The sequence below is a fragment of the Lycium barbarum genome, chromosome 3 (assembly GCF_019175385.1).
Source record: "Lycium barbarum isolate Lr01 chromosome 3, ASM1917538v2, whole genome shotgun sequence".
Classification (NCBI taxonomy): Eukaryota; Viridiplantae; Streptophyta; class Magnoliopsida; order Solanales; family Solanaceae; genus Lycium; species Lycium barbarum.
The window spans coordinates 125,897,437-125,918,787 of record NC_083339.1 but is presented as its reverse complement, the minus strand read 5'-3'; the positions used below and the strand labels follow the sequence as shown (position 1 = coordinate 125,918,787).

At 37.1% G+C, this 21,351-nt stretch overlaps 1 protein-coding gene across 1 annotated transcript; it reads left to right on the top strand.

The window, feature by feature from the left end:
• The first annotated feature begins 7,192 nt into the window (after positions 1 to 7,192).
• LOC132634125 (trans-resveratrol di-O-methyltransferase-like) lies at positions 7,193 to 9,093 on the top strand. Its single transcript, XM_060350428.1, has 2 exons — positions 7,193 to 8,063; positions 8,545 to 9,093. Exons 1-2 carry the CDS (start codon positions 7,281 to 7,283, stop codon positions 8,845 to 8,847), a joined length of 1,086 nt encoding a protein of 361 aa, XP_060206411.1. The 5' UTR covers positions 7,193 to 7,280; the 3' UTR covers positions 8,848 to 9,093.
• The last annotated feature ends 12,258 nt before the right edge of the window (positions 9,094 to 21,351 follow it).

Genomic DNA, 21,351 nt, shown 5'->3' with positions numbered 1-21,351 from the left:
GTGCAGCTAACAGACCTAAGCAGCTTACCAGTTAGGAAAAATTCTTTAACTGCTTTGAGCACATCTTCTTTGACAGTTTCCCAATTTTTGAGTGAAAAATCCAATAGGGTACCTATCTACCCCTGGGGCCTTGTCATGTGGCATGTTCTTTATAGCATTGAGTATCTCCTGGTCAGTGACAGGCTGTACAAGATTGCATTTCTGTTCATAGGATAGGCATGGACCCTTCTTAATAACTTCAGAGTTAGCACAAGGCATTTTTGCAGCTGCTGAGCCCATTAAGTTGGTGAAAAAAGAGATAAATTCCTGTTCAACAAGCAAAGGGTTAGTAATTTTATTTTCAGCACAGTCATAGATAGAAGTAATGTTGTTCCTGCTAGCTCTGATTTTGCATTGAGCATGAAAATGTTTTGAGTTGGCATCTTCACATGAAATCCATCTTGCCTTTGATTTCTGCCTTAAAGTTTGTTCCTCAACACTACTCCACTTATGTATCTCTAGTATCAGTTTTTGTTCCTCCTCAATAAGAGCTTGATTTTAGGGGCTAGGTTAATAGTTAGCCTTGAGTAATTTCCAGTTTTTGCCTAGCCTGTTGGAGCCTCTGAGTATAGGAAGCCATACAGGAGTGAAGGCCCCTTAGATTCTCCTTGAGGCATTTCAATTTCCGATTAAGCTGAAACATATAGGTGCCCCTATAAGCTTGCCTCCGTGAACATGTAAAGATATCTTTGAAATCTGGATGGTTCATAACAGTCATGTACAACTTGAAAGGTTTTGGGTGTAAATTAGCTTGAGGTTTGTACTGGATGAAGATAGGGGGGAGTGTTCTAATACACCTGGATTTGAAAAATCAGCTTCAATATGCCCAATATGCTGAATCCGGTATGCATTCCCAAAATCCCAATCAATTTTAATCAATTTTAGTATATACCCTATCATCATGTTGTTGTTTATTGCAAAAAGTGAAGTGCCAACACTTAGACCTTAGAGGAGTGAGATTGTTACACCCCTCACTTTTAGAGCATGAGCATGCCACGTACATCATCGTAGTAATGGAGTATCGGAGACGTCCCATGATGTTTTGGAAGGTACAAGCCATGGGAAGTATGTAACAATGAAGTAAAGGATGAATTAGGATCTCGTAAGTCGTAATCGGGAAAGACTAATTTGAAACACAAGAACATGGCCATTATCGTGTATAATAAATGATAAATATCATGTATGGAGAGTTTCGGAAGATTCCGAGATCAAGCAAATTGAAGAAAATAAGTTTGACGAAAATTTGAGAAATGTTGGGTAGATTTTTTTAGTCAACTTTGGAGGGGCATATCTCCTAACATATTAGGAGTTTTAAGGTGTTTCAAAAGCCTAAAATAAATTCGTCGAGTCTAGTTTCTAAGGCAACAAGCCGCTCGTTGATAGGACATCGGAGTAGAGAATTATGGGCGTTACAAACTGAGCTGACAAAGCAGAAACAGTGCTGCTACAGTACCGCTACAGTACTGCCGAATTAGCCACTATAAAAGGGGTTAAAATCCCATTTTTCTTCATCATAAATTCTCCAAAATGTTCCAGAAAATTCAGCAACAAAAGGGCTCTTAAATCTCTCATAGAAGTGAGGATCTTGAGCAAACTTCAAGCTACGGAATACTGATCGAAGTCCAGACAACGTGTAGACGCGATTATAATTTCATTTTTGTGTTGGAGTAGCTTGGGAACAAGTAAATATTGAAGGTCTTGTTACTTTAGTAAATACAAGGTATGAATCATTGAATTTCTTTCTTTGTCAACATTGATTAAGGAATATTTACAAGAATAAAAGTTATAGTTTGTTGTGTTGATGTGTTGGCTTATGGATTGAGGTTTGAAGAGAATTTTGGATGAAAATACATATATTTATCTTGTAGAATGTTGAAGATATTGTTGTTGATGTTGTTGGTTGCTGAATTGGAATTTCGGGCTAGGCATATAAACAGGGGAGATGTTGCCCGAATTTCAACAGAATCTAAAAGGATTTTAATTAAGGGCTTAAGACGAGCGTATGATGATGATCCTAACAATAGTATGAATGGTTGTATATGTAGATTACGAGGCTATGAATGATCTTAAGTGAATTGCAAGACAGGAAGTAAGTTGGAAGTCGAGAAATTGTCTTCCAGGTATGTTAAGGCTAGTCTCTTTCTTTCTAAAGGCATGATCCTTTCGTTATAAACCTTTGTGTCATACCCATAATATCATTGGTTCCACAAATGCTAGAAGTCCACGAATTTCGTGATCCTTATGATGTTATTGAGCTTCTAAAGGCATGATTCTTTTCCTACCAAACCATGCACGAATTCCATAAAAATTTTCATTTCCAAGAATGTTAGAGATTCATGACTCTTAAATTTTTCATGATGGTAAAGATGAATAATTTTTTTATGATAACCATAATGATGATCATGAGGAATTTATTTATCCAAGCTCCAAGGCATACGGATTTCATGTTATTATGAGATGATTTTTATTCATACAGATTTCCATGTACATGAGCTTTACATTATTATGAGGTGATTGAGCTTACTTTACAATTTCTTAATTTCCTTCATTGTTGGTAATCTCACCTTATGACCCTTGTTCCTTCAAGGTGGGATAAACGATGATGATTGATCCACAATACAATCGGAGGCCACCGACCTTACGTCACTCCGATATAGTTGTGGCTTTTGCTTGGGCTCTTATGCATGCTATATATATATATATATATATATATATATATATATATATATATATATATATATATATGTATTTTCTCACACCACGCCGCGCTATAGTCGGCCGGGCATGGCACGTAGATGTGCACACCACTACAGTGGGCATGTTATGATATTGCCCCGGACGCGGGCTAATGATGATAACACCGAGCCTCAATGGCCGGGCATGATACTATATATATGACACCGAGCCTTAATGGCCGGGCATGGTACTATGTATATGTATAAAAATGTTTTTTTAAGCTAAGCATGCATGGCATCCGCCTTATGAGGCATCCAGACGTACAGGTTATCTCTCATATTCCATGTTACCTTTCAATTCTATATTATGTTGTTATTCATGTCTTACATACTCAGTACTTTATTCGTACTGACGTCCTTCTTGTGGACGCTGCGCTCATGCCCGCAGGTAGGCAGGGAGACGGATCATACCCATAGGTCTTCTATCAGCGGATTCTCAGGAGCACTCCACTTTCTTCGGAGCTGCAGTCTACTTGGTATTGTCCTTATGATCATTTGTATTCCATGTAGAGGCTCGTAGACCTGTGTGTACAGTTAGATGTTTTATAGCTCTACCGGTTCATAATGTTGTATAATATACATATATTAGTGGCCTTATCGGCCTTATTGTGAGCTCTTGGTACTTTACTATTAGCCTTGCCGACTTTATGATATACGTTATGTTGTGGCGACCTTGTCGGTCCGTATATGCGCATATGTGCTGAATGAGCAGATATTTCTATTTTGGGCCTTTTCTGCGTGCAGGTGTTCTTGAGTTATGGGTTATAATATTCAAAGTAACGGATAAGTCAGATGGTTCCCGACCTACGGGTCGGAGCCCATCATACTCCTGGTAGGGGTGTGACAGAGATGAAGATTATCAATGCAGTCTCTACATTCTTGAGTCTCAGCAGGTGTTACAGGGGCTCCAACTTTGTATTCACTAGATAGTACATTGTTAAAATCACCAGCTAACAGCCAAGCACCTTGAATTTTATTTCCCAACTGCCTCAACTCACCTCATAGTATAGTTCTCTGTTGAATATCATTCTTTGCATACACAATTGTGAATGCAGTTTCAAATGAGGTAGCTGGATCAGCTAGATGACAATGAATAAACTAATCCTCAACCTTAATCACCTGTAATTGCAACTGAGCTTTTCAAAATAACCATATCATTCCATTTTGTGCCATTGGATAGTTACAACAAGTAATTCACCCTTGTGCAATTTTCCTGAGTATCCCTTAGGATTTATGTTCCTGAACTCTAGTTTCTAAGCACCCAAATACATCTATTCTATGCTTTTTCAAAAAGAGGGTCACCTCTTTCTGTTTTAGGGGCTGCTTTAGCCCCCTAATATTCCAAGTAGCAATAATCATGGGGGGTTATGTGAGACCCAAGGGTCTCCAGTTTTTCCTATTTCAGCATTAATGGACTTGTCCTGGAGGGTAGCAAATCTATTTGCATTAGTACTAGTTGTATTGGATGGAGAGGCAGGCTGGTTTTTGTTATTGGGACCCTTGCTAGCAAGTTGTGTTTCCCATAACCATCCCCATATTTTTGCATCCCAATATCATCTGCTACAGATTCACCAGGGTTCATACTAACATCTACCCTTGCTACCCAATCTTGTCTAACCTGTCTTCTTCTTCTTCTATTTCTCTTTTTTCTTTTTGGAGCCTCTTGTACCTCCTCTACACCACTAATCCAGCATTCTTCCACTGTGTGCCCAAACCTCATACAATTAGTACAAAACTTAGGTCTCCAATCATAGTCTATTGTTTGAGTGAAGACACCAAATGAAGTAGTGATTTCAATAGACTCAACCAAGGGTTGCGAGACATCAGTATCAACCAGAACCCTCGCATAAGAAATTCGGTCCATATTAGTTATATATTTATCAGTGTAAATTGGTCAACCCACTGTGCTGGCAATTTTACTTAGGGCTTCGATGGACCAATATCCAACTGGTAATCTAGGAAAAGTTACCCAAAAGGGAATAGTTGTTAGACAATCCGGGTTGAATTCAAAATCAATTTCCCAATTCTGAACAATGAAAGGTTTGTTATGAAAAGAATAAGGTCCTCCCAACAACACTTGTTCACAATCTTCAAGATTAGAAAAACGAAAAATAAAGTAGCCTGAGTCATGAGCAAGGACTTGTGGTTTTGTTATTCCAGGCCAAGCATGTAAGATATAAGCTTCCATTTTTTTCATCTATGGGGTATCTCCGACTACAAACCCTATCAATGCATTCTTCCAATATGCTATTTAAGATGTCGCATCCTCTTCCTCAATAGTAACACAGGGTTTCCCCTGTTTTGTAGATGGAGCAACATAGGATAGAGGTTTACCTATTGGAGCAAGTCTTTTTCGCGAAAATCCTTCTTCTCCATCGGAGTAGGTTGTGTTGATGTCGCCGCTTCAGAGAATTGAAGTTTTCAAGCTGCCGTATGGTCACCAGAGACACCAAAATCCTGTAGTCGGACTAACTTTTGCAATTCAGTATCAAATCCAAATCCCTCAACCTCCTCAGGAATAGATTGGGGAGGGAGAAAACTTCCAAACGTGAGTGACGGGAGTTTGTTAGTAGAACCATCTCCCAGAATCACCAGTTTCGCCGGAGAGTTTGAGTTGGAGCCGGTGCGGGTCATAATTTCTAGCCCTAGGTGTACGTTAGTAGTCAGCGCTTAACGTACGCTGAGAGCGTGAAAACATTCCCCTCCTCTCAGTGTAAGGTTCGCGAATCACCATCTGGGGAGTGTTTTCCTCAATTATATCCCTTAGGCTAAGATGTTTGTAAGTTAATTTAACCGAGACCTTTGATAATTTAAATAGAACAAGTGTGACCCATCCAAACATGCACTTGCGAAGACGAAGAAAAGGTCTAAAAAGGGGGAGCTAGTTCCTAGATCGAGATGGATACACTAGTAATTACAGCGTTAATCTCTCTCCAAACTTGGGAACAAATATTGTGTACTCTTTGAGATTGATTCAGGAAGCGAAAAACAAATTCAACATGCTTGATCAGGTGACCAGAGACGGATCTACTAAGGCTCGAGGGGATGCCACGCCACCGGCAAGCTTCGGTGAAAACGTTATGTATATATGTATATATACATATGAAATCGTATAAATAGCTAGATTGCCACCCGGAGTAACAAGTGGCCTCATGGTGCCAGTGGCAAAGGGCGAAAGTTTTCCCCTGGTGACGAGGGTTCGAGCCTTGCTTACAGCATTTAATTGCATTTTTGGCTTGCTGCATTAATAGACAGCACAGCAACACACAATAAATTCTACAAATTGACTCCACAAATTTAGGAAACATTTATATCAGTTGCCTCTTTCCTTTTTGTTTTCCTTTTTGCATTTCCTTAATTCCTCTTTACTTGCTTTTAGTAATTAATATTAATTAACTCTTGACTTTTTCCCTCTCTTATTAGTTATTTGTTTAAATATAAAAAGTTAAATTATCATAAGTTTTATAGTCCAAAGGTCTACTCTTTGCGCCAAGTTGTTGGAATTATCATGTACGTATTTTCGTTCTATCGTTTTGTCTAATATGAATGGAAAAGGCTAATAACCCGAACCGAAGCCCAACGTAATCCATCAAAAATTTATCTATTTGGATTAGAAAAAATGACATCCAGAGCCTCCAAATTCTGGATCCGCCTCTGCAGGTGACACCTAAAATATACATCTAACTTATTTACTTTAATTTAGTATTAAATGTTTGAAGTCCATCCTCCATTTTTCAGCCTCCTCTTTTTTTTTCTCAATTTGGATCCCTCCAAATATTTTGAAATGTGTTCGTGGGAGTTGGGGTGATATGTTGCACGTAAAGTTAAATTGTTTAGATGATTTAGGTACAAATTCAGGAGCAACTTATGTATTTTTCCTTTTATTAATGATCTGGATGTAGCACGAATGCAAATTTGATACTCCCTCGGTCCCATATTAGTTGTCTTGTTTCGCTTTTCGAGAGTCAAGTTGATTAATTTCGGAATTAAATTAGATTAGATCAATTCAATATTTTAAAATTATACTTTAGATATTCAAATACTATACGAAATAATAAGTTCCAATTCTTCTCATATTAATATGGTGAAAAAAATATACCTCAAAATGTTAATCAAAATTTATATAGTTTGACTTTTAAAAAAGGAAAATGGACAATTAATATAGGACGGAGGGAGTAATTGTTAATCTTCTTTGTTCATGTAAAAGTAGGAAGATTAGATATAGTAATAAATGTTTTACAATTTTCGGACATAAATGTTTTGGTAAAATGTGAATGATATGAAGAACAGTAATGTCAGATCCATTTCAAAATTTGGAACAAAATCATTAAGCATAAATGATTTTCCAATAGATTCATCAGTATATATCTTAACAAGTCAAAGTTTACGGATGCTGAGAATCTCCTCATTCTTCTAAAGATGGTATCTCATTCACGACATGGCCTCTAAATTTTCTTATAAATTTAGCTTCACAACACTACACATCTCAAAGAAAATCTCAGAAATATGGCATTGTCTCAGAATATTGGAGACGAAACTAGTGAAGTGCTCGCTGCTCAGGCACACATAGCGAACCATGTATTCAATTACATCAACTCTATGTCACTCAAATGTGCAATTGAGCTTGGAATTCCAGATATCATCCATAGCCATGGCCGAGCCATGACCCTCTCCGATTTAGTGAATGCCCTCTCCATCAACAAATCCAAAGGTCAGGATTGTATTTACCGTCTCATGCGTATTCTAATCCACGCAGGTTTCTTTATACAAACCAAGAGTAACGAAGAACAAGATCAAGAAGAGGGCTATTTACTTACTCCGACTTCACGTCTCCTCCTTAAAGACGAGCCTTTGAGTCTAGTCCCATTTGTGCAAGCGCAACTGGATCCGGTTCTAATGGACCCGTGGCACTCACTCGGCAAATGGTTCAAGAACGGTGACTCTACCCCGTTTGCGACCGCACATGGGAAGCCTTTGTTTGAATATGCAGGGGATGAACCGAGGCTTAACCGTTTATTTAACGAGGCCATGGCGAGTGATGCCCGATTGATCATGAGTGTGCTGATTAAAAATGGTAAGGGAGTTTTTGAAGGGTTGACATCATTGGTGGACGTTGGAGGTGGCATTGGGACCGTGGCTAAAGCCATTTCCAATGCATTTCTAGAGTTAAAGTGCTTTGTTTTCGATCTCCCGCATGTGGTTGAAGGCTTGGAAGGGAGCAACAACTTGAGTTATGTCGGAGGAGATATGTTTAAGTCCATTCCTTCTGCTGACGCAATTTTGCTAAAGGTGAAAATAGGAACTTAACATACTTGTGTCTAGAGGTGAAAATGTGCGGGTAGGGTCAAAATAGGTCAAATCATTACATGTGTCTCAGATTTAATTCGTCAAAAAATTGCTTAGGTTAAAATAGGTCTGATCAAGATGACTCAAATAACGTGTCATGACTCAACCCACCTTAGATGACCCAACATCCTATTCCTTTCCAACAAAAGATATCAAAGCTAATCCATCTGAAACTAGCTTGAGATTGGATCGCTATTTGACCCATCCGGTTATACTATTTGACGTGTTTGACCCTAAATTTTAATTGGTCATTTTAGGTTCAACCCATTGGGTTAAGTTAACAAACAGTGCAGTAACACAAACTGTTTCAATTGGGAGTGGATTGAGTGCATTACTAAAAAATATGTTGATTTTACTACTTCTTCTTTTCCCTTTTCTTCAATTGTATAATAACAGAAATTATGCTTTTATGAATGACAAGCAGTGGATATTACATGATTGGAGCGATGAAGATTGTGTTAAAATATTGAAGAAATGTAAAGAAGCAATTCCAAGCAAGGAGAATGGAGGAAAGGTGATCATCATTGATATTGTGGTTGATAACCAGAAAGGAGATAACAAATCATATGAAACTCAACTTTTCTCAGACGTGCTCATGATGGTTCATGTTTCTGGAAAAGAAAGAAATCGACAAGATTGGGCAAAACTCTTCTTTGATGCTGGTTTTAGCGACTACAAGATTAGTCCTATTTTGGGATTAAGGTCTGTTATTGAGGTTTACCCTTAATATAATCTTGTAATATGAAGTCCAAATACACAAATAGAATGATGAGCTGAGTGAAGCATTTTGAACTCATAAGGTAATATTAGAGAGCAAAAAATCTTGTGTGTTAAAGGGTATTATGAATATTGTTTTTGTCTTATATGGTAACTAAGGAGCCTTTGTTATAGTTCATAAATTTGTTTTTCAGTGACATGAGAGAGAGATTTTATCATAATATCTTGCAAGCAAGTCCGGAACCATCAATATAATAGCAGGATATAATTCATCATTCCAATATGTCTAGAATATGATAAAAGTTTCCATCTAACTTATGATTGCAACTTTTATGATTATTGATTATCGGTGCCCACCATTGGAACCAGACCACAACAACCTTGCAATTCAACTCTTCTTAATGGAGTTTGAAAATTTACAGAAATTTCTGTCAGGTTTTCCCTTTTTAGTATAGCTATTTAGTGAATAAACCTCTTTTTATTTTATTTTGCAATTTATGATCTTTTTGACTACGGTCTAAAGATTGTTTTTTGAGCAAATTGAAAATTTTATGAAAAAATGTTAGACTACGGTCTAAAATTGTAAGTTATTATGAATGTCAGACGACATTTTAATGTTTTATATGTAACATTGAGCAATATGTGAGTAAATATTGATTTGAGGCAAACATTGTCTGGAAAGAGAATTTTTAAGGACTATATTTGTACGATTTTTTAAACGGAAAAGGGTCAAAAATGCCCTTAAACTATGTGCAATTGAACAAAAATGCCCTCCATTTATAGTTTGGTCCAAAAATGCTCTTAAATTATACGAAATTGAACAAAAATGCCCCTATTGTTACTTAATTGAGTCAAAAATGCCATTTTCCTAATAAACATATTGTTTCTTTTCTTTTTAAACGCATTATTTTTAAAGAAACATTTTCTTGTTTCTTTTCTTTTAAAATCCCTTTACCTAATAAAAAAAGTGGGAGGTAATTTTTTTTTTCTACTTAATCTCATTTTATCAATTAACATAAAATTACCACATGTACTTTTTTAACTGATAAGATATATCATATATATATATATATATAAGATCGTAGTAACCCCATCATTAATTTTCAATTAGATAATGATAAAATTATTTTTCCTAATAAAAAAATTATTTTTTAATCTTTTCTATTGAAGTAGGATAATCATGCTTGGTTTTAAAGTTAAAATGATAAAGGATCAACAATAACTCCATCGACGATATCTTAAAGATATTTTGTGATTTGAAGCAATGTAATAAATTTTCTTGTTTTATGGCATTATGATTGTTGTATCTTAACTTTAAAACCAAGGATTATATCATCATATGTTTATCCTACTTCAATTCGGAAAAGATTAAGAAATATAAATATTTTCTATTTTATTAGAAAAAATAATTTTATCATTATCTAAATGAAAATCAATGATGGGTTACTATTGTGACGACCCCCTTTGGGGACCCACTACTCAAGGTATTGTCTATGCCAGGGTACAGCCAGTCCGCACAGGGGCTCGCCCCATTATCCCTCTTCACGCTGCAGCGCTACGGGGTATCGAACCCGGAACCTCTGGCTCCTTTACATTCCCCAAAGGCAATCGCCTTTCACCAATTGAGCTGCACTTCTGTCACGACCCAACTAGGGGCCGCGACGGGTACCCGATACTTGTACCGAGCACCCCTTATCTCGTATCGTACTTTTACTACAAGGTGGGCCGTATAGACTATACCGTATCTTTTTTTTTCTGTTGCTTAACGCTAACATTAATGGCATAATTGTAGACATGGACTTATAAACTTTGCTAGCACATTATACAACGACGAGGACCACAAAAGTACAAAACATCTGACTGTACATATCTGTCTACGAGCCTCTAAAAAAAGTACATCTACATATACAAGAAGGACCGGTTCTACCGTGCCCGAATATGTACACAAAAGTAGTACCAAGAAACTGAGGCTCCGGAACAACTGGAGCGCTGCCACAGTACTGCTGATGGAGCTTCTAAGAGGCAAATCTGTCTACCTGTTGACCTGCGCGGCATGAAACGCAGCGTCCACAAGAAGGGACGTCAGTACGAGTAATGTACCGAGTATGTAAGGCATGAATAATAACATAAAAGAGATATAGCGCATGTCATGAAGTAGAAACACAACCTGTACATATAAGTGCACGTTGGCGGATACCATGCATGCTTAGCGCTGCGGAACGTGCAGCCCGATCCATATGTGCATATACTATAACGTATTGCTGCGGCACGTGCAGCCCGATCCATATACATATAATACTTTGCTTTCTTGGAAAACATTTCTTTTCATATATATATAACATAGAACATATCATATTGCCGAGGCGTCGGCTCCGATCCATTTAACCATATATCCCGCGTCCGGGCATCCCGCGTCCGGGACGATATCATGTACCATACTCCAACTGATCAGGTGGCTATGCGTCTATAGCGCCTTCTCTTTCCCCATCTTTCCCATATACATGTACATATACTTATCGTTCGATAAACGAAACAATTAAGAAAGTCCGGGAATAACGGGCCCACCTCGGGTCAAATGAGGTGGCGTACACGATTTACATACGTTACATTTCATGACGTCACTTGTGAGAGTTTTAAGGTAGTCGGGTCCTATTTGTGCAAGTTCTAGATGTTTAGGCAATTTTTCAACATTTCATACAATATTTAATTCAATTCTACTGAATGAAAAAGGGGAAACTTTGGGTGCGGATTTCGGAGAATAGAGTTGTCCCCGAGGCTCGTATCCAACTTATTACGCTTAAGACATGCCATAGAAGGAAGGGTGAATCCTTACATACCTTTTCCGATTCATACACGTCTCCAAAATCAAGTTTCAAGTTCGCCAAAATCTACAATTTGGTCACAATTACCAAATGTTAATTGTAAGGCTTTAAGATTTCAATCTTAACCAATACTTGTCTACAAAAATTTGGGCAGCATCTCCCCTATAAATACACCATCCCCAAAATTCAACTTAGCCAATTTTTTAATCAACAACAATCCGGGAATTCAACCCGGCCAAACTATCAACACAATGACAACAACCATGACTACAAAACACAATATAACACAACTAGTCTTCTTTCCAACATAATGCAATAGCTTTCGTTCCAACTTCACATTTCCAAACCAATCTCAATATTTTTACATTCATTACTAATCAAGATCATTACAATCTAATTCGGAAGCATTTCATATCATTTCTACCAAATATTCACAAGATACACAAAATATACAAACTTTCCACCAAAACCATAATCCATCCAAAACTTCAAATCTTCAATCTACATATTCATAACATATTTCCATCTTCCAATTTCATCAACCATAATCATAATTTGCACCTTAATAATTTCATTATCATAATTACATAAATCTACCATAAAATCACAAAACTTCTCATAACCACTTAACAACCAATCTTTCATGCCAATATGGACTATTATCCTTCCAAATTCACCAACTAACATAATAATTCACATTTAAAACTCCACTTCTATAATTACATAAAAACTTCATTAAAATCATATAATTTCCTATAACTATTCCCAATAATTTTCCATGCCAACTTGAACCATTTTCTTCCATTTCCAATATAAATTTCACCATAACCACAACTAGAATACAACATAAAATTCAACTCATATTATTTATACAACAATATACATATATGTCCACTTACATATATGCACACCCACTTTGTAAACTTCCATATTTCCATAAATTCTACTCATTTCTACATACTACAACATAAACCAACCTTCATAACATAATAAAAAGGGATTAATTCTTACCTTTTTCTACAATCTTCTTCACTTGACCAAGTTGTCAACTTGAAGAAACAAGTGTTCTTTCTTCCAAAATAATTACACCAAGTTGTAAAGGACCCTTTAATTGGTAGAAAATGATTTTTGAAAAAAAAAAAAAAATTTTTTGGTCTAGAGCTTGGCCGAAAATGGCCTTCTTATTCTTGCTCTTCTTTCTCTTGTTTCTCTCTTTCTCAATTGTCTTGAAACTTCTAAATGTTTCAAGACAATTTAATGATCCTTTATATTAATTATCACATGGGAAATTTATTAATTTTGTGGGCTTGGGCCATAAGATGGCCGGCCACCCCTCTCCTTTGGGCCTTAATTCGTTTTTTATTTTTTTGGGCCAACTCGGTTGATCCCGAGTTGGGCCTAGCCCACTGACCTTTCGACCTTAAAACGTCCATATCTCCTTGTACCGATGTCACCTGCGAACTCACGACCTATGGTTGGAAAGCTAATTCAATTATCTACAACTTCTATTTATTGGTATTTTCCAAATTCCAAACTTATAATACCGTTTTTGCCCCTAGAAGTCAGATCACCCGAAAACGTTTTCTTAAAAATATTCGTTTGGAGGACTTCCACTTTGATTTGGCCCAAGGGTCCTTCTTGAGTTGTGTTTAACTTCACATATGTGATTCATATGACTTTTCAGATGTCCCAAAAAAATCTCGATGTGTGGGCCCCACCTCAGCAAATAATCTGACGTTCAAAAATACGGGATATAACAACTATGATCTTATATATATGACCTATATTATCAGTTAAAATAGTACATGGGGTAATTTTATTTTAATTGATAAAACGAGATTAAGAAGAAAGAAATTACTTCCCACTTTTTTATTAGTTAAAGGGATTTTTAAAAGAAATGAAGCAAGAAAAGGTTTCTTTAAAAATAATTATTTTATAAAAAAAAAGTGTGTTTAAGAGAAGGGAAAATGAACAAATAATACAACTTAAAACTCTATATTACAAAACATAAGGATATTTTTCCTTATTTACAAAACATACCAACAAAATTACAAAGTATACCAGATTTGGACTTAATGGATACCATGTGGTTCTTTTTTAAGGAAGAGAATCTGATTTTTAAATGTGAGCTTAATTTTAGGATAGTTACCAATCGGCTTCTTCTTCTTTTCAAAAAGATTTCTCTCTCTCTCTCTCTCTCTCTCTCTCTCTCTCTCTCTCTCTCTCTCTCTCTCTCTGTTACACCCCGCACTTTCAGAGCATGAGCATGACACGTACATCACCGTAGTAATGGAGTATCAGAGACGTCCCATGATGTTTTGGAAGGTACAAGCCACGGGAAGTATGTAACAATGAAGTAAAGGATGAATTAGGATCTCGTAAGTCGTAATCGGGGAAGACTATTTTGAAACACAAGAACATGGGAATTATCAAGTATAGAAAATGAAAAATATCATGTATGGAGAGTTTCGGAAGATTTCGAGATCAAGCAAATTGAAGAAAATAAGTTTGACGAAAATTTGAGAAATGTTGGGCAGATTTTTTAGTCAACTTTGGAGGGGCATATATTCTAGTATATTAGGAGTTTTAAGGTGAAACGAAAGCCTAAAATGAAGTTCGTCGAGTCTAGTTTCTAACGCAACAAACCTCTCCTCGATAGGACATCAAAGTAGATAATTATAGATGTTACAAACTGAGCTGGCAAAGTAGAAACAGGGCTGCTACAGTACCGCTACAGTACTGCTACAGTACTGCCGACCTTGGCTACTATAAAAGGGGTTAAAACCCCATTTTTCTTCATCCTAAACCTCTCAAAATTTCCAAAAAATTCAGCCATCAAAAGGGCTCTTAATCTGACATAGAATTGAGGATTTTGAGCAAATTTCAAGCTACAGAATACTAATCGAAGTCCGGACAACTTGTGGTCGCGATTATCATTTCATTTTTGTATTGGAGGAGCTTGGGAACAAGTAAATATTGAATATCTTGTTACTTTAGTAAATACAAGGTATGAATCATTGAATTTCTTTCTTTATCAACATTGATTAAGGAATAATTGCAAGAATAAAAGTTATAGTTGTTGGGTTGGTATTGTTGGCTTACGGATTGAGGGTTGAAGATAATTTTGGATGAAAAATACATATATTTATCTTGAATGATGTTGGTATTGTTGTTGTTGATTGGTTGTCGATATTATGATTTCAGGGTAGGCATATAAACAGGGAAGATGCTACCTGAATTTCGACAGAATCTAAAAGGGATTTTAATTAAGGGCATAAGACGAGCGTATGATGATGATCCTAACAATAGTATGAATGTTTGTATATGTAGATTACGAGGCTACGAATGATCTTAAGGGAATTGCAAGACAAAAAGTAAGTTGGAAGTCGAGAAATTATCTTCCAGGTATGTTAAGGCTAGTCCCCTTCTTTCTAAAGGCATGATCCTTTCGTTATAAACCTTTGTGTCGAACCATAATATCATTGCTTCCGCAAATGCTAGAAGTCCACGAATTTCGTGATCCTTATGATGTTATTGAGCTTCTAAAGGCATGATTCTTTTCCTACTAAACCATGCATGAATTCCATAAAAATTTTCATTTCCAAGAATGTTAGAGATTCATGACCCTTAAAGTTTTTATGATGGTAAAGATGAATAATTTCTCTTATGATAACCATGATGACGATTATGAGGGATTTATTTATCCAAGCTCCAAGGCATATGGATTTCATGCTATTATGAGATAATTTTTATTCATAGAGATTTCCATGTACATGAGCTTTATATTATTATGATGACTATGATGAGAACGATTTTATGTTTAAAGGTTCCAATTTTATGATTTCAATGACGATATGAGAATATTGAGCTATCTTTTGACCTTTCGTAATTTTATTCATTGTTGTTGGTCTCACCTTATAATAATTGTTCCTTCAAGGTGAGACAATGCGACGATGATTATTCCATAATATAATCGGAGGTTACCGACCTTACGTCACTCCGATGTACTCATAGCTTTTATTTGGCTCTCATGCATGCTTTATATATATGTATGCATTTTCTTGCACCGCGCCACGCTATAGTCGGTCGGGCATGGCACGTAGATGTTCACACCACTGCAGTGGGCATGTTATGATATTGCCCCGGACGCGGGCTAATGATGATAACACCGAGCCTTAATGGCCGGGCATGATACTATATATATATATATATATGACACCGAGCCTTAATGGCCAGGCATGGTACTATGTATATGTATAGAAATGTTTTTTTTTAAGGCTAAGCATGCATGATATCCGCTTTATGAGGCATTCAGATGTACAAGTTATCTCTCTTACTCCATGTTACCTTTCATATCTATATTATGTTGTTATTCATGTCTTACATACTCAGTACATTATCTGTACTGACGTCCCTTCTTGTGGACGCTGCGTTTCATGCCACGCAGGTGTATACAGATGAGTAGAGGATATGGCTAGAAAATGTTCCAGCTGGATTGGCGAGCTCCATTTCCTTCCGGAGTGTTGCCGAGTCAGAGTATCTATGTTATGGTATATTATTTTATGTTAGAGTCTTTGCAGACAGAGTCACGTATATAGCATGTCAGTCTTGTGAGCGGCTCTGCAAGCCGATGTATCATTATGCATTATGTTACAAATTTCATATGATTATAGATTTTACTTGATTTGAGAAAGACGAAAAGAATGTTTTTGAAAAGATTTCATTATGCATTTCATTTCGTGATGTAAGAGTCTAGTGAGATTATGAATATAATGAGAACCAGCGGGTTAGCTCAGCTCTAAGTAAAGGGTCGGGTGCCCATCATGCCCTATCAGGATTGGGGTGTGACAAATTGGTATCAGAGCGGTTCGTCCTGGAGGTTGTCTGCAAAGTCGTGTCCAGTAGAGTCTTGTTTATGGGTGTGAAGCGCGCCACACTTATAAACAAGAGGCTGCAGGGCATTTACGAACCATTGAGCTTCTTTCTTATCTTAGATCGTGCCATAGAGCTAAATCATAGGATATGATGTCCCTGATTTGTCACGACCCAACTAGGGGCCGCGACTGGTACCCGGGGCTAACCACCGAGCACCAATCGTTCTATGTCTCATCATACTCATTTAATACTCTTTTATCACTTTTATACTCAAATCGTAAGAAAGTCATATTCCATATAAAACATATATACTTATATATATATATATATGCATATGCCTCTTGGCCATCAAAATAACATTTATACTAAATAGCATTTCGTGAGACCATCTAACCCACACTGCGCATCTACGAGCCTCTACTGGAGTGCTAGACATATGGACGGGACAAGACCCCGTCATGCCCAAAATACATATACATATATATATACACAAAAGTATAACCCGATTAGCACCTCCGGAATAATGGAGTGCTCCTGAAAATCTGCTGATAGCTCCTATAGGTCTGCGTCGTCTCCCTGTCTACCTGTGGGCATGAACACAGCGTCCAAAGAAAACGGACGTCAGTACGAATATTGTACTGAGTATGTAAGGCATAACAATGAAAATACGTCAATGAGATAAATGAAGCATCAATAAGGAGCAACTGTATATGACTGTCACTTATAAAAGGAATAGCACATGCTGACTTACTTCATATCCATCATCATATTATATATTGCTGCGGAACGTGCAGCCCGGTCCATACATCATCATATATATAAATATATTGCCGCGGAACGAACGGCCCGATCCATATATCATCATATATAAATATATTGCCGTGGAACGTACGGCCCGATCCATAAATAATATAGTATATTAGTGCCGAGGAACGTACGGCCCGATCCATCACCCATATATCCCGCGTCCGGGCATCCCGCGTCCGGGATGATATCATAAGATACCAGCTGATCAGGTGGCTATGCGTCTATAGCGCCTCACCTTTCCCCATGTCCCCTATGTACATATACATATCATATACACACATAATATACGTAGCATGCATGAGAGCCCAAGGAAATTTATGTTTCTATCGGAGTGACGTAAGGTCGGTAACCTCCGACTATATTATGGACATCTATACGTATCCTGCCTCACCATGAAGGAAGTAGTGTATAAGGTGAGTGTATGCCATAACAGACATCTGTAACTTAATAGTGTTCTGCCTCACCTTGAAGGGACAATACATAAGGTGAGTGTATACAATACATGACATACTTAACTTAATGGTATTCTGCTTCACCTCGGAGGAAACAATGTATGAGGTGAGTGTATACAACATACGACATCATTAGCGTTATAGGAATGTCATAACATGAACTCTAGAGTCTTTAGACTCAAGCTTATCATCATTGTACTCATAACATATCTCTTATCTCATATAGCTATTCATGATCATAGACTCTTGACTTTCTGTGGTATATATAGAGAATTCATGTAGAGAAAGGAGAATCATACCATCGGATTCATGCCATAGAAATAAAGGACTAGCCTCACATACCTTTTACATTTACTATTCTTATCGCTTGCTTGCTTCCCCTATGATGCACTCATGTATACCTTCAAGAGAATTCATGTCGTCGTTAGCTAAGCAATTATAAGAGCGGACTACTATTTTTGGGGAAAATTGGGCAGCATTTCCTTCGTTTCTACTACTTTTCCCATGTCATATTTCAACTCCCAACACTCACAATACTACTCACAATATCACAATCCACAATCGTCATTTATGTACATTTAGCAAAATCCACCATTTTCTTCCAATTAACTCACATTTATGGTTTATGGTTCATCATCGCTTTTTCGCATATCTAATTCTTATTTCGTGGTCTAAATATCATTTATAACGTGTTTGTAATCTCAACGTATCCATTTTCATGATTTTCATATAATCTCATCCATTCAAGACCCACTTCCCATGCTTTTCTACAATTCAAGTATACTAGCTTTCCAATACCTTAAATAGCACAATAAAACCATGAAACATACCTTAGATGATGGTGGAACAAGCTTAGAGTTGAATCCTCCCTTTATCACCAAAACCCTTTTTCACCTTCCTTAGGATTTTCTTGAAGAAGATGAATCCTACTTGAGTTTCACACACTTGGGTTCATGAATTTGATGTTGTTAATCTTGGTTCCCTTTGATTTTTCTTGTGGATGAAATGTTGAGAGGGTTCTAGAGGGTTCTTAGAGAGAAGTGGTGTGGAAAATGAAATGAATTTATGAATTTGGGTCCTCTTTTTAAAAGCTTGAAATCTGATCCTTCGGGCAACTCTACGCCCATTTTTATGGACCGTCAAACTGTTTGACGGACCGTCAAAATGGACCGTAAAAGTGCCCAGCAAAATATGAGTTTCTGTGACCGTTTTACGCTGGTCTGGGTCCATTTTACGGACCGTAAAAATGTTTTACGGTTCGTCAAAAATTTCTACGGACCGTCAAATGGTCCGTAGAACTCTTCTGCTCAGACAGTCTGTCGTAGAATGGCCATAACTTTTGATCCCGATATTCTGTGAGGGCCCACGACCTATGGTTGGAAAGCTCTTTCAATTATCTACAACTTTCATCATGTGGTGTTATTCCCAAATTCCAACTTTATAATAGCGGTTTGGCCCCTCCAAACCAGATCATCCAAAAATGTTTCCATTAACTCGCCCTTTCGGATGGCTTATGCCCACATTTGGCTTATGGGTCCTTCTTGACACCTACTTAACACTTCATTACCAATATAAGGGACATTATAACTCTTCTCCAAAATGTCATTAAGCCATCATTAATTCGATATTCGAAATTCTTACCCGACACAACATATATCTTGCTTTCCTTAACAACTTTCGTCTCCTACCTCCAATGTCTTTGAAATCTCATTTAGAATCATTAAATATTATTTCTTACTTATCAAAACATCGTATGCATCATGCCCTTCGTAAGTCAATTCACTATGCATGAACGAAAATTTTTCCGAGGTGTAACATGATTCTTACCCCAAATGTTTTGATTATGTCGCTATGAGAAAATTGCTTCGAATTGAAGTTGTTCATTCGAAAGGTATGTTTCCTGTTTTATTAATATGGATAGATGTTGATATAAGGACTTGAGCAAGACATTATGATATCTGTGATTGCTCGGTGGAGCATTGAATGTGTTTTTTGGGTTGTGTGCAGGAATGAGGTAGTATATATTATAGAGGAAACTCTGTCAAAATTTTTGCAAATTGAATTGTTTGCATGTCTATAGAGAAAGAGTAAAGGGAAAATGTGACCCTCAGCCGTTTGGTAAGTCATGATTGAAGGAACAATTATGAGACGCTTTCAAAGAGAAGTTTTAGAATGATCTTAATTTAATATAAGAGAGGAATCCTGGAGGGAAAGATGATTAGTAGTTAAGAAACTGGGATGAGTTGCATCCGAGATTTCGAAGGATTGGGACCTATTGGAAACATAAAGAAAGTTGACATCAGGAACTCAAATACAGTATTACGATTTATAGATTAGATTGGTTAGTAAGTGATAACAAAGAGATATTGATATGGGAAGGAAGTTAACGAGTACGAGAAAGTTTCACCCTAGAAGTATCTATATATATATATATATATATATATATATATATATATATCCGAAATCAAGGTGAGTTTGTACTCATAGTGGAATGTCCTGCAAACTTCTAAGTAGATACTATTAAGTGACAAACGGAAAAAGAGCACTTTAAGAGCAATGGAAATCTAGGAGGGCCTTCAGGACAGAAGTACAAGAAAGTGCGGTTATGAGTTGATTAAAGGAAGTTATGTGATTGGCGACTATGAGAGGAAGTTTAATAAATTAATAAGGTTAGCCAAGGGTAGACAGTGATGGCATACGACAATGGACTTGGGATAGAGATACGATTATAAAGGAAACAAGACGAATATACGAGAACTAAACATACATACGAGCAAGCTATGCTATTGTAAAGGGAAATAAGAAGTGAACGAAGGAAGAAAAAAAAGGGGCAAGCTTCGATGTAAGGAACCCTTTAAGTGGTGGCTTGACGGATAAGGTATGTAAGGTGTTCGTTTCCTTCTTTCTTTGGCACGAACCCAACTAGAACATGAACATGAGCGTTCCGTAATAAGTCCACTCCATTCCCATGCCTTGTATATCAAATCTTAATGTCTTGTTATTTGATTGATTCTTGGAAATATTATTTTACTCATCATCGATTACTCCTTGGGACTCGATACGAATTCCATAAGCTATTCGGAGACTATCGACCTCATGTCACTCCGAAAGGCCAAGGCTAGATCATTGACTTCTCATTCAAAAATTAGCCTCAGAACATTGCGCGATGTGGAAGGAAAGCGGAGTCCTGCTCAGAAGGCCTCAGGACATTGTGCTTTCCGTCCGCATCGCGGAAGGAAAGCGGAAGGTCTCAGAACATTGTGCTTTCCTTCCGCATCGCGGAAGAAAAGCGGAATCCTACTCAGTTTTTTCTTTTCGGTCTAGACCAATAATGGTATATACGTATGAATAAATGTAATGCACTATTTTACGACTAAAGGAGCATGGTATAGTCGAGCTTTCTATAAGGGGCCTAACGAATTTCGACGTCACCGTTGATTCATTAATCTAGGGGACTATTAGGCATGAAGGAAGGAAGTGGTTTGTGTTGTGTCCAATATGTATGGATGACTTGATACAAGAATCCAGTTAGCAAAAGAGAAATAAGTCAACCCATGC